We start from the raw sequence: 13,455 nt of genomic DNA, 5'->3' as shown, positions 1-13,455 counted from the left end.
CCCTTATGAATAAAATGTTTGGTTGACTTATGCCTCGGGAGTGGTCTAAGAGTCCTTCAGTTGTTTTGAGAAACGCTACCAGTAGATCAGATACCCCTCATTTAACAGGAGATCTCTCTTAAATGAATCCATTCTTGGTTACATATTTATAGATGGGATAACTGAGTCATTATTTATTGCTACCATTCAGGGAGTTCTTCATGTACAGGAAGTATCCAACCAGAAAAGTTGATATAAGAAGGCATTCGGGTCAGGTGAATCACTGGGTAAATATTTTGGAAGCTGTGACCTTAAGGCCTCTTGTAGATCAAGTTGTGAGATCTATGCAATCATGAATGCATCCTGATTAATATATATATATATATATATATATATATATATATATATATATATATATATATATATATATATATTAAATCCTCATGTCAGGTAGAAAAGGCAGGTGGAAGCTCAAGGAACTACCAACTACCTGAACTTCTATAGTATATTTTGATTGTTTACAGAATTTGTTGAGGTCGTTGGCTCTTGAATCTGGAGAGAGATTGTGGGAAAACATGAAATTTGTCTATGAATGAACTGTAAATAGTATGACAGCCACATCTTTTTGTGTTCATTTTATAATTCATATTATTACAAGTTTATAAAGTACATATTATTTATAGCATACCATTTTCCTTGTTTAGAAAAATGATTCCTTTTGATATTAATTTTTAAATTACATCTTTATAGCAAATTATCCTCATTACTTATATAGCATATTAATGCATACCATATGTGCACTCCATTATATAAAATATTTTGTTATATTATTATAACAATGTTTTTATTCATGTTGATACAAAATATTATTATCCCTGCTCTTTACCAGTTCTCTGTCCTTAATAATATATTAAACATCTGTATGCTTCAGACTACCTTTGAAATGTAGATAAAACAAATGAATATATCTTTTAGAATTCTTAAAGGAATACATTAATGCATATAAAATTAACACATAATTTAATTTGTTAATGTTGTATAAATAACCTAGAACACTGATTTAAATATATTAGGCATTCACAAGATGTTAGTTTTTTTAGATTCTTTTGTTGTTGTTGATATGAGTTGTGCATCTTTGACAAAAGAAATGAGCTTTTCCAAAGGGAATGTATGTACATTGATTTTTGAACTTCCTAGAAATTCTGTGAATACATTAGCTAGAATAACTAATACCAACAGAATAAGAATGGAACATGCTACTGGTATCGGTGCACATTGGATAACCTATTTACCTTCCTACAATATAAGTTTTTAAAGAGTTGGAATGTATATCACTCCTTGAAATCTCTCCTATTACCTCTCATTGTTCCTTTATCCTGGAAAAATGATGAATAATTGATGTTTCAAAGGAGAACATGAAGTTAAAGTCCACACATATAAAATCCATCAACTCGAATCTTGCTGGCAGTTTTATTGCAAAGTATAGCACTGTGGTTAACCGTGTGAGCTCTAAACTGGGCTTCATCTCCAGCATTGCTGCTTCTCAGTTCCCTGTCTCCTAGGGATTCCTTTCAGTTATCTGCATATTGAGGATCACTATCCAATATGTCTTACAAGTTTGCTTTGAAGGTTAAATTATAACATGTAAAATACTTAGAATATTACCAGATATCATTGCCCAATTATTTTAGCAATTTATACCTAATGCTACTTGAGAATACTTTTGCTATAATTAGTATACACCTATTGTCATTGTTATTATACTTCTCTAAAGAATATATATTTTCAAGAATATTCTATATGTTTTAAAATTTTGAAAAACTAATCTCTTAAAAACCATGTGAAATATTTTAAAAGATGATATTTTATTTAAGGGGCAAATATTTTACTATTTAAGAAATAAAATTTAATACAAAAATTCCATGAGTGCATGCATGTGGTATAAATCCTTTCTTTTGGTGGTGCATAAGATATTGGCATAAGATATTGGCAACATAAGATATTGCACTCCATGTCTCTATTCTATGAAGGCTGCAGAAATCCAGGTAAAAATTTCCTTACGCTCTACTAAGGTTTTTAATTTTTTTTCACAGACAAGAAAACTATATGTAACTTTCTACCTACTAGTGAGAATACCTAAGATTATCTTAATTGGGACTAATGCAAGAAGGTACATTAAACACTACTTAGCCAGAACAATAAGGCAAATTAATGAAGTAAAAGACATTAAATATAGGAAAGGAAGAGATACATCTGCCTTTTTTTCATATAGAGAAAAACTGGATATTCAGAAAATTCTGAGATCACTAGAAATAGTAAGTAAACGTAGAAAAGTGGCAACATATAAGATCAGTATAGAAAAATAACTATATGACAATATATTAAAAACAATTAAAAATAAAAATTCAATTCACAATAGCACTAATAAAATTACTTAGTTTTAAATTCAACAAAAACTATTATAGGCCTCTATTCAGAAAAATACTAAACATTAATTGTGAAATCTAACTAAATGAAGAGATAGACAAGTGTGTGGAGTTGACAATTCAACTTTTGGCATATATTAATTTTCTTTGATTTTACCTATGTATTCAATAAAATCCAAATCATAATTCTAGCTGATTCTTTATAGAAACTGACAAACTGAATCTGAAATTCATACATAAATACAAAGGACAACCACCAAAACAATATTAAAAATTTTATAGGTTTGGATGTAAAGTGTTCCCCAAAAGTTCCTGTCAATGCAGGAACATTCAGAGATAAAATTATTGCATTATTAGATGGAAACCAGAGACCTTTCATCTTAGTTTGAATGAGCCTAACTGGGTGGCAACTGCAGGCAGGTGGAGTATGGCTGGACAGTTGGGTCACAGAGGGTGTGCCTGGGGTAGCTCATCCTGCAGCCCCTTTCTCCTCTCCCTCCCTTTTTCTCATCTTCCCCACCTGCCATGAACTGAGCAGCCTTCCTCTGTGGGGCCCTTCATCTATGATAGCCAAATCTAAGAACTGAGACCTCTGGAAACCATGAGTCCCAAACCAACTTTTTCCTCCTCAAGTTGTTCTTGTCAGTTTTTTTTATCACAGGGACACAAAAGCTGATTAAAACAGCCCCTGAATTCAAGTTAGCATAAAGATATAAAAAACTTAGGTACATGGTACAAGCCTAAGAAAAATAGTCCACTGAAACAAAGTAGAGACAGAAACACAACAATACTTCTAGGGCCATTTTGTTTTTGACACAAGTACCAAAGAAATCCAGTGAGGCAAGGTGCTACATAGGAAGATCCAGCAGTCAGTTACCTCTTATAAAACAAAGTTCAACCATGTACTAAAAGTAATAATTACGCATCAGATGTAAATTTACAAGTTAAAATGTTAAAAATTTTGGGAGAAAATGTAGAAAATTTCATTTCTGTAGAAAGTAATAACTATAAAATGATAAATTAGACTTACTATGTAAAAATCCTAGAAAATACAATTTTGAAAATTGCTATGATGTCTTAGGCTTTAAGAGAAGAAGAAATGACTCCCTAGGTTTAAAAGCCATATATTGCTATCGTTTTTAATGTTTCAAATAGATACACTTATCACAATAATTGTGTGTATTAATGTAGAAAAATAAATACCAATAATAAAAAAGTTTTGGAAAAGTGTATCTGCTTCAAGTTCACATTTAAAAATGGAAAAGCTGCTTAGAGAATGAGTGACACTGGTCAAATCACCCCATTTCTCATTTATAAAAGAGAAATAATATATCGAAATTATTTCATACATAGTGGCTTACACATAAGAAAATTATAAGCTTGAAAATGTATCAAGATATAAATTTAGATGCATCATGAAAAGTTCAGATACATGTTTAAATATACACACACATATATTCATATTTGTATATATGAACTTATGAAAGTTAGTGTAATAAAAGGTCATGCATTATCATAATGAAAATGAAAACACAAGTTGTTATAAATGGAAGACAAAAAATATAAAAAATTGGACACTGCAGGGCATGCCCGATGTCCCAGCCACATGAGAGGCTATCTGTGGAAGGAGAATTACTTTGGTTCAGGAGTTTAGGGCCAGTCTTGGCAACATAGTGAGAACGTGTCTCAAAAAAAAAAAAAGTTAAAACAAAAAATAGCCCCCCAAATATATGGCATCCCTTGCTTTGACTCCTATGCTCACCTCATCCCTACATCTAGACCAGGGTCTGGGGTTATAGTACTAAAGTTTTCTGGCACAACACACATGTTCTTTTGGAAGCCTCTCTTTGATGGTGCCATAGTCATTGCTGAAGTGATGGTCACTCAGGGATTTAAGGGATTCATAACACTGTCAAATAATTTATTACCACTTAATAAGGGAGGGTTTCAGAATATTCATTGAATGTGACAGTTTTTCATTGCTCATATATGTCAAACTCCTTACTTGAATGGATGGTAACACATTTATTTCCCCCAGTGTGTTGTGAAATTGGCAAGTGAGTAAATAAAACAAGTAGATCAACATTGTTCAGGTTTAGATATTATAGATGATCAACATTTCAAATATGAGTATGTGAAGAGACACATGGATTGTCTAGCTTCTCATTTTTCTAAGGAATCATGTCAAAGAACTAAGTAAACTAATAGAATTTCATAAACCTTAGAATAATATCAATGTAGTTTTTAAAAGGCCATTTTGATACAAAGTGGCTCATACATAAGAAGATTACAAGCTTAAAAATGTTATGTATCTAAGAAATAAAAAAAATGTATCAAGATATAAATTTGTCCTAACCTCATCAGGGTTAATATACTAACTCAAGATTCTTGATCAGGCCCATGAAGGTAAGTCTATGTACTGTCCATGTTAAGGTTAAAGAGAAAGGTATAAAATAATTCATGCCTGGAGAGGAAGGGCAGGTGAGTTCTAAAGGTGGACAGAGCAGAGCATGAACCCTGAAAAAGGAGTATGCTCACTCAGTACCTCAGCAACTGTCTTCCAAGATGCTCACCATCCTGAAATGTACCAGACTTCCTAGTGTAATATGATCATGGAAATTAAGTTGAATCTCTTGAGCATAAGTTTTAGAAATGGAATTTGAATAATAAAATAACAATAAAACAATAAAATAATAATAACAAATAAAATAAAGCAAGGCATTCCATTTTCACAGAAAGGCTATGTGGAATTATTTGTTAATGAAAAGATAAAAGAATCCTTTATTTAACAATACACGCAGTTGGTTTAATATATTAATTCTTTCATAAACTGTTTTTCATTTTTACGTTCAAACTTAATTTTATTATGTATCCTTTTCCTTTCTCAAAGAGAAAAGTCATTAATGGCTATAAATTATCATTTCCCTTACCTTTATGTGTAAATTGAAATACACTAATGATGAAATAACACAATATATAGATCATGAAATGTTCTATATATTCAAATCATTAATATGAACAGAAAATAAACCCAGGATTGAAGACAAAAAATAGTTAGAATTTATTTATACTCTATATTTCTCTACAAAATATTTAATCATTATAATTCACAGATTATTTCTAAGTCTACTGACAAAAAAATCATCTTTCACTTCTAACTTGATAATGATATTTAACACAAACATGAAATACTTACAGTCATATTGTTTAGATTCTCCTGAAGGAGTGGTTTTTTGATTGACAACAATAAAACATTACACTTTTTCCTTCAACTGAAGCCACACCATGCTGTACTCTTTGGGTTCCTAAGTGACTTCAAACCCTGTATTTCTGTCAGAAGTTTATGCTACATCCATGACACTTTTTGCTTCCTAAAATCTCTTTGGTCAACTAAAATCGTAGTCATATAATTTAATTAAATATGACATATCTGATCAAATACCAGTGTAAAAGAGAGGGCTGAGTTTCTATTAAAACAATGTTAAATGTCTCAAGCACAGCACAGATGAGCTTCACAAAAAAATGTTCATATTTAAATAAATGAATGGGTGTGAGATCATTCTAAAGCACTGGGGATAGGGTTTTAGACATATTAAATAATGTTCTACCCCTCAGGCTGTTTTGCTAGTGTCTTTTAGCTTCTTGTTCCCATTTTAAATGGATCCAGGAAGTCATATTTTTTCCCAGTAACTGCAGAAAAAAGAATATATCTTTGTGTTTCATGATGTCTTCAGAGGTAAGGATAGGGAGTTCTGGAATCTAAATCAGTGTAAGGACAGGACAGCTTTTCTCAACATTAGAACTATCCTTAGCTATAGAGGTTTATCTCTCAGAACATGATGTCAGACGAGGGACCTTTGCCAGGATGGCCCTTGTCATCCTGTTCCATTCCTTTTAAATATGAGATTTTATGATGAATTTCATGTGTATTTTTTTTCATGTTCAGTGCTTTTACAAGAGCTTATCCCAGTAACTTATCATGCTGATGTGCTGGAGGTGTGACCTCAATCCAGTTGGCATACCTAAGCCAAAAGTCAAACCGCTGCTATGCTGAAAAGCAGTTTAAATAGAAATAGTACCCTGCATTTCCAAATATTGATTTTCCTACCATAAAATGATCTCAGCTCGAAGTATTTAGAGGAAGGAAGGTGGGACAATTAAATCCTAAATACTAATAGATTCAACATAGCAAACTTTAATGTTGAAGTGTCAGGAATCATCTACCTTTCAAAATGCACATATAGTAACTCTGTTACCAAAATTATTAACCATTAAAAGTTAAGTAAAAATGGGCCTAATAATGGAAAAGTAAATGACAAAAAGAATAAAACATCATAGAATGTTGAAATTTAAATTGGAATATTATATTAGAATATAATATAAATACTTATTTAATGCTGTTATTGTGTTATTATTCTAGTATATAACAAATATATACATATATATATACACACACACATATACGTATACATATGTAGACATATGGTTCTCAACCATAGTTACACATAAACGTTACCTGGGGAGCATGTAAAGTTTATATGTGTGGGGTCTTATCTTGAACCATTTATGCAAATTCTCTGTAGCTAGGTTGAGAACTCCAGTATAAAATGGATAAGCTTTCCATTTGTTTTCCTTCAATGCAGGTACACACACACATAGGCAATTTCAAAAGCAAATCTCATTTCTAGGGAATTCACCATGATTTAGTTTACCTGTCCAGCACTACAAGATTAAATATGATAGAAAGAGTTTAAAATCATCCACTGTTGTCCTCAGGGAATTCATATTTTGGATGTTCTGCTCAGTTCTAAAACATTAGTATCATTTATTGACTTATGCTTACAACAAATGTTATACACAATTTACATAAGAAAACAACAAATAAAACCAAGGTCTAACACAGATTCCATACTGGGGAAAAATTTCTCTCTCTTAACGAAGCTTAACATACAATCAAAATAGACTTTGCCTGAAGCAAAGAAACAAAGACCTTCATTTTTGTGTCAATTTCAAGAATGAGTACCTCTCAAATAAACTTGAACAGTTATATTTTACTTTTTTTCTGATATTGCTGAATTTTTAAAATTTCAACAATCATCGGCTCTTTTAAAAAGACTAAGCATTCTTCCCACAAAAGTCAACAATTTCTCTTAAGAGTAATAAAAGATGATATTACAAAAATATTTCTTATAAAAATCACAAATGTTCCAATATTTTTCAACCTATACTTTCATAGTTTTTTATCTGTTCATTTGTCTTGTAGTGTATGAAGTTTTTATTTTGCTGAGCCTCTAGAAAAGCTAACAAGTTTGAATTTGAACTCTGATCAAATAATATTCAAATTGGTCACATTGTGAAAAAAACAGACATTTTTAAAAATTATGCCCTAGTCTTGTCATTTAACTGAAATAAAGAAACTTGGGGGGGGGTCCAAAATACAGAAACATGAATAAGAATGAAACTGATATTCCAACCTGCCTATAGTGTCTGACATCCAGGACTCAAAGTATCTATCTTCTGGACAACTTGTACCATCTCAGGGCTACTCAGTTTCCAGATTAATAATGTCATTGGGGGGCTCAGTTTACCATCAGAGTCAGCATGGGATTTGGAGCTCACCATTACCATGAAATAAATAACAAACCCCAAGAGTTGTTCAAACATAGTGAATGTTGGAAAACATAAAATGACCTTTTCAAGAAGGCATGCCTCTGTGATCTTTGGTCTTGATCTAGTTTAAATAGCCTAGAGCAATACTTTCTCTTTAAGGGGGAAAAAAAAAACCCTGGAAGTCCTAATTTGAATTTCAATAACAACAAACTTAAAAACAGTAACAAGAATTTAATATAATTTCTTGTGAGGCTAAGAGTTCTGTTTAATTTTATTGTTTTATGCAATTCCCCTTTTCTGGTGTCAGTGAAAACAATTAAGAGGAGAATGGGTGGTTCAAAGTGCAAAAGTGGCCAAGTTAAATTTGTATGGGCAACAATAAAGATGATGATTTGAGGTTTCTGAAGAGCCATGTATTCATTCTAACCATATTTTTTAATCTTCCTATATAAATAAAGCATTTACTGAAAATGACACATGTAAATAAATATCAAATATAGATTATGTTGAAAATCAATTTTAGCAACAACATTGATAGAAACACTTTATTTGTAAGCTAAGGCTTCACTGTGTGCCTAGTACACATGGAGAACAGTGGAGTACCCTATGGAACTGGAAATATACAAGAATGAATTTACTTAACCACAAGTGAATTTATGAGGACTGTGTTTAAGCACTTAATGACATAGTGATCATCATTTTTGAGTTCTTTATATACCCCAGATATTAGTGCCCTATCTGATATGAAAGTGATAAAAGTTTGCTCCCAAACTGTATGCTGTCTATACACATCACTGATATTGTTTCTTTAGCTGAGAAGAAGCTTTTTAGTTTGAATCTATCCCATTTATTAATTATTGATTTTAATTCTTGCACTATAGGAGTCTTGTTAAGGAAGTAGGAGCCTAATCTGATATGATGGAGATTTGGGCCTACTTTTTCTTCTAGTAGATGCAGGGTCTCTGGTTTAATTCCTAGGTCCTTGATCCACTTTGAGTTGAGTTTTGTGCACGGTGAGAGATAGGGGTTTAATTTCATTTTGTTGCATATGGATTTCCAGTTTTCCCAGCACTATTTGTTGAAGAGGCTATCTTTTCTCCAGTGTATATTTTTGGTGCCTCTGTCTAATGAAAGATAACTGTAATTATATGGGCTTGTCTCTGTGTCCTCTATTCTGTACCATTGGTCTACCAGTCTATTTTGTAGCCAATACCATGCTGTTTTTGTTACCATTCCTCCATAGTATAGTTTAAGGTCTGGTATAGTGATGTCACATGCTTCATTCTTCTTCCTAAGAATTACTCTAGCTATTCTGGGTCTGGTTTTCCAGATGAATTTCATGACTACTTTTCCTCTTTCTATGAGGAATGTCATTGGCATTTTGAACTAAATCTGTATAATGCAATTTAATTGCAATTTAATGCAACTTAATTACATTAAATCTGTATAATGCTTTTGGTAGTATGGTTATCTTGATAATATTAATTCTGCCTATCCAAGAACAAGGGACTTGCCTAGTATGTGTGAGGCACTGAATTTGATCCCTAGCACCACATAAAACTAAATAAACAAAATAAAGGTTAAAAAAATAGGGATCATCAAACAAGTCCTCCAACATAGTCTCAGACCTATGGAAATCATCTATGATGGCAAATTAATGTAAAGGCAAAATCAAGTTATAAGAAGAAGGACCATCTGTCAGGACTATCCTAAAAGCAGTTCCAAACAGATACGATTAGCACTTTCTAGGGATAATGACATCTTTGGCACAAACATATCAGCACTTTTGGAATATATACTGTATTTCTAAAGCAAAGAAATACATAGAGTTGTCTTAGCTGGATTCCAGAAAAAAAAATCATTCAATAAATCCACTGATTCAATTTATTCAGCCATCAATTTTCGTAAAGTTAGGATTAAAATTTGCTTCCCATGTAGCTCTACCTACCAGTTTGGATATCACAACCTCTATCCTTCATTGTAACTTAATAAGTTTTTGTAATTTATTCATCATTTTATGTGGGCTTTGATAATGTAATTAGGTTCCTTCTCCCTGGTACTAACAATATTAATTTTGTAAACACACAAAGCTGAGGTCCTGCACCACACTACATTCACCAAGATCCAAGGCATGTTGAGAAGACCCAGAAACATCCATTCCCTCTCTTAACAATAGCTCCATTTCTATGTGTTATCTTAAAACTTTAGCAGACAGACACAGGGCAATACCTCTTACAACTGTTTACCCAAAACACTCAGAACACATTTAAAAATTAAGATTTTTTCAAAAAAAATGTATTTAAAATAATATAGCATATTATAAGGTGTCCCCAGTGGGATCTAAACTCAAAATTAAACATATTAAGGCCCCCTTAAGGAACTATTTGTTTTTACCTGAGAGGAGTAGGTATGGCCATCTGAACCACAGACAGGACTGGTGTAGACCACTGGACACTGCTTGCAGGCGGATGACGTGAGACCCCTCCACTGCTTATGGCCTACCCCTACTTCTTTCATACTGTTAAAAAGAAAGAAGAAAAGAAAGCAACCACACTTAGTTCAGTTAATTTTACAAATACAGATTCTTTCTTTTTAATCTATAGCTGTGAAATGTGTTTTCAAATACCCCAGAAGCAGAAGCAACACTTTTTCAGCAATACAGGACTCATGCATATGGCACTTTCATTAAAGCTGCCCTTTGTATTCCCTTAGGAACATTGTGGGGAAAAAAAGAAACATCTAATTTACTGGGTGCTTGAAAATAAGAGCGGCTTACTTTTAGAGAAAATAGTAATAAAGTACTACAATTTTCCAGCACCTATCCGTATTTAGAGAACTAAATTAGTAGGTTTAGTGATAACAAATCCCCTTTTATTGTGTAGAATTTCTCAAAATGGATCCATTAGGCTTTGATCTAAAATAACTTGGGTAAAACCATCCGCTCCTGCAAGTATTTGTGTCTTTGCTTGAATTCATCTGTGTTATTCCTCTGCTATTTGTGTGTATAATTTACACAAAAATAGAGAAGGCTTAAAACCAAGAAGAAATGGGATAGAGACTCTGTATCAAAACATTGACTATTTAGAGTTAATTAGCACTCCCTCATTAATAAATACCTATGGAGAGAGTATAATTTGATGAGAGTAAGACTCTTTTTCAGCTTTTTCTTATATTTTCCAGAAGTCAAATCTATAAAAAGTGTTCCCAAAGATGGTCTCAAAATACTATTTCAGAAGCATGGGGGGGTGGGGTGTTTCATTTAGGGAAAAATGTTTATAAGTTTAAAATTTGCTAAAATTTAAATGGGCGTTAAGACATTTGAAGCTCTCCCCCCACTTCCAAAAAACTTTTCATGAAGTCTACCAGAGTTCCAAGTATATTCCTTCATTTAAACATTGTAAATAATTCTTAAATAAATCATATTACAACCTTGCACAGCTTCAGAATTCATTTCATAGTAGAAACAATGGGAAAAAATAGCCAGACTCTCATTCCTGATTAAATAATTGACATAAAATCCTAATGGGAATTAAAATAATTACCAGAAAAACTGGGCTATTCTATGCCCTTTAAGATTCAAATTCCAGAACTTCAGCAAGGGGGGATGGAAAAATTAAACATTCTACGGGCACTGTTTTCATTTTGTGTAATCAAAATAAGGCATAATATTAGGCAAAATTATTTTCTCTCCAGATACATTAGGGAAATTTTTTTTTGGTTTTTTTTTTTTTTTGTACCAGGAATTGAACTCAGGGGCACTCGACCACAGAGCCACACCCCAGCTCTATTTTGTATTTTTAAATAGAAATAGTCTTATGAGTTACTTAGCACCTCACTATTGCTGAGGCTGGCTTTGAACTCATAATACTCCTGCCTCAGCCTCCCTAATTGCTGGGATTACAGGCGTGTGCCACTGCGCCTGGCCCAAGTTTGGGTTTCTCATCAATGAAAAACATTTTATTAGAATCAAATACAACCATAATAATAAATCAGATGCATATAGAATTGTTTATGTATCCTTTTGAATTTGCCTTTTTGTCCCCTTTCCTAATGTATCAACCTTAAAAATCCTCATGAAGTACAGAAACTAAAAAATTGTTATAATAATGACCTTCTTTTATAAATATATGTTTGGATGACTTACTAGAAAATCTTTATCATTTATTTCAAAGAATAAATATATCCAGAAATAATTTTTTAATTGCAAGATTTACTAGAAATATTTAACATTGAACAGATCTTAAACAGTGAAATTATAATGTACTTGTCAAGTAAGTTATGAGGTAAAACAAGCTTGTTTATTCTTGATCTGTTTGAGGTCACCCTTGTTGAAAAGAGATAAACTTTTTCAGATTCTTAAAGTAGATCACTCAAAATGATGAGGTTTTTGTGTAGTTTTGCTCCTGATGAGGATTTTCTCAAGTGAAATATAATCATCAAGATCAGAGGATGCATATATTTACATTTCACTTGAATGTTATGGCAAACTATAACACTGCCTAAACAGAATATGTAGTTATGCTTATTTTAAAATAAATAGAACATTAGATGACATTAAATTAATAAGAATTTGTGTTTAATGAATATAATCCATACTATATAAAGAAGAGTAAATCATGCAGTTTTTATTATGGTTAATCAATCCTAAAATGCTTAATATTTTGTCATCCAAGGATGATTTTGATAGAGCAGATTTCCACTTTAGCACAATAGTTTAGAAAACTAGGACCTAAATTTGAAATCTGAAGTTCTAAATTTTATAGTTTTTATGTGTTCTTAAATCATCTCAAGACTGGTACAGCACACATGAAAAAATTAATTACATTCCCTTTTCAATGAATCAGATTACATTTCAGTACAATAAAGAGCAGTATAAAAAATGCTTTTTTCCAATTTTTTTTAAAATTAAAGGCATTTTAAAAGTGTTTTTAATTTCAAGTTGAAATTAGTGGAGAAAAACAAACATTTCTAACAATCTTATTACTTAAATAAAAAATACTTTAACAAATGTACCATTTAACAACGTACTGGTAAAATCAGTATACATACAATAATAAGATTATCTTCATTATTTCAAAGAACAAAATACCGATAATTGATGAAGCAAGGCTTTTGTAAGTGAAAAAAACTTATAATTCATCATTGTTAGAAAAAAAAACTAACAATATAATGCAGCAGACACTTGGGCAAATAAAGTATTCCATTAAAAAGGTCTTAAGAGGGGCTAGGGCTGGGGCTCAGTGGTAGAGCACCACATAAAAATAAATAAATAAATAAACAAACAAACAAATAAATAATAAACAAAGAAATATATTGTATTCATCTACAACTAAAAACATATTAAAACAAACAAACAAACAAACAAATCCCCATTTCTCCTGATGGGCAGAATCATAGCCTCTTGGACAGCAGTTCCCTGTGTTTCTTCTTCACTAGCAAA

At 31.9% G+C, this 13,455-nt stretch overlaps 1 protein-coding gene across 1 annotated transcript in view; it reads right to left on the bottom strand.

Moving 5' to 3' along the window:
• Positions 1-13,455, bottom strand: part of SPOCK3 (SPARC (osteonectin), cwcv and kazal like domains proteoglycan 3) — a 410,406-nt gene that overhangs the window by 102,752 nt on the left and 294,199 nt on the right. Inside the window, exon 5 of the mRNA XM_081269496.1 lies at positions 10,410-10,533. Within this exon, the coding sequence (XP_081125622.1) occupies positions 10,410-10,533 (124 nt within the window). The remainder of the gene's footprint in view (positions 1-10,409; positions 10,534-13,455) is intronic.

This window comes from Spermophilus citellus, assembly GCF_964194105.1.
Source record: "Spermophilus citellus genome assembly, chromosome: 16".
Lineage (NCBI taxonomy): Eukaryota > Metazoa > Chordata > Mammalia > Rodentia > Sciuridae > Spermophilus > Spermophilus citellus.
This window is presented reverse-complemented; position numbering and strand designations above follow the sequence as displayed.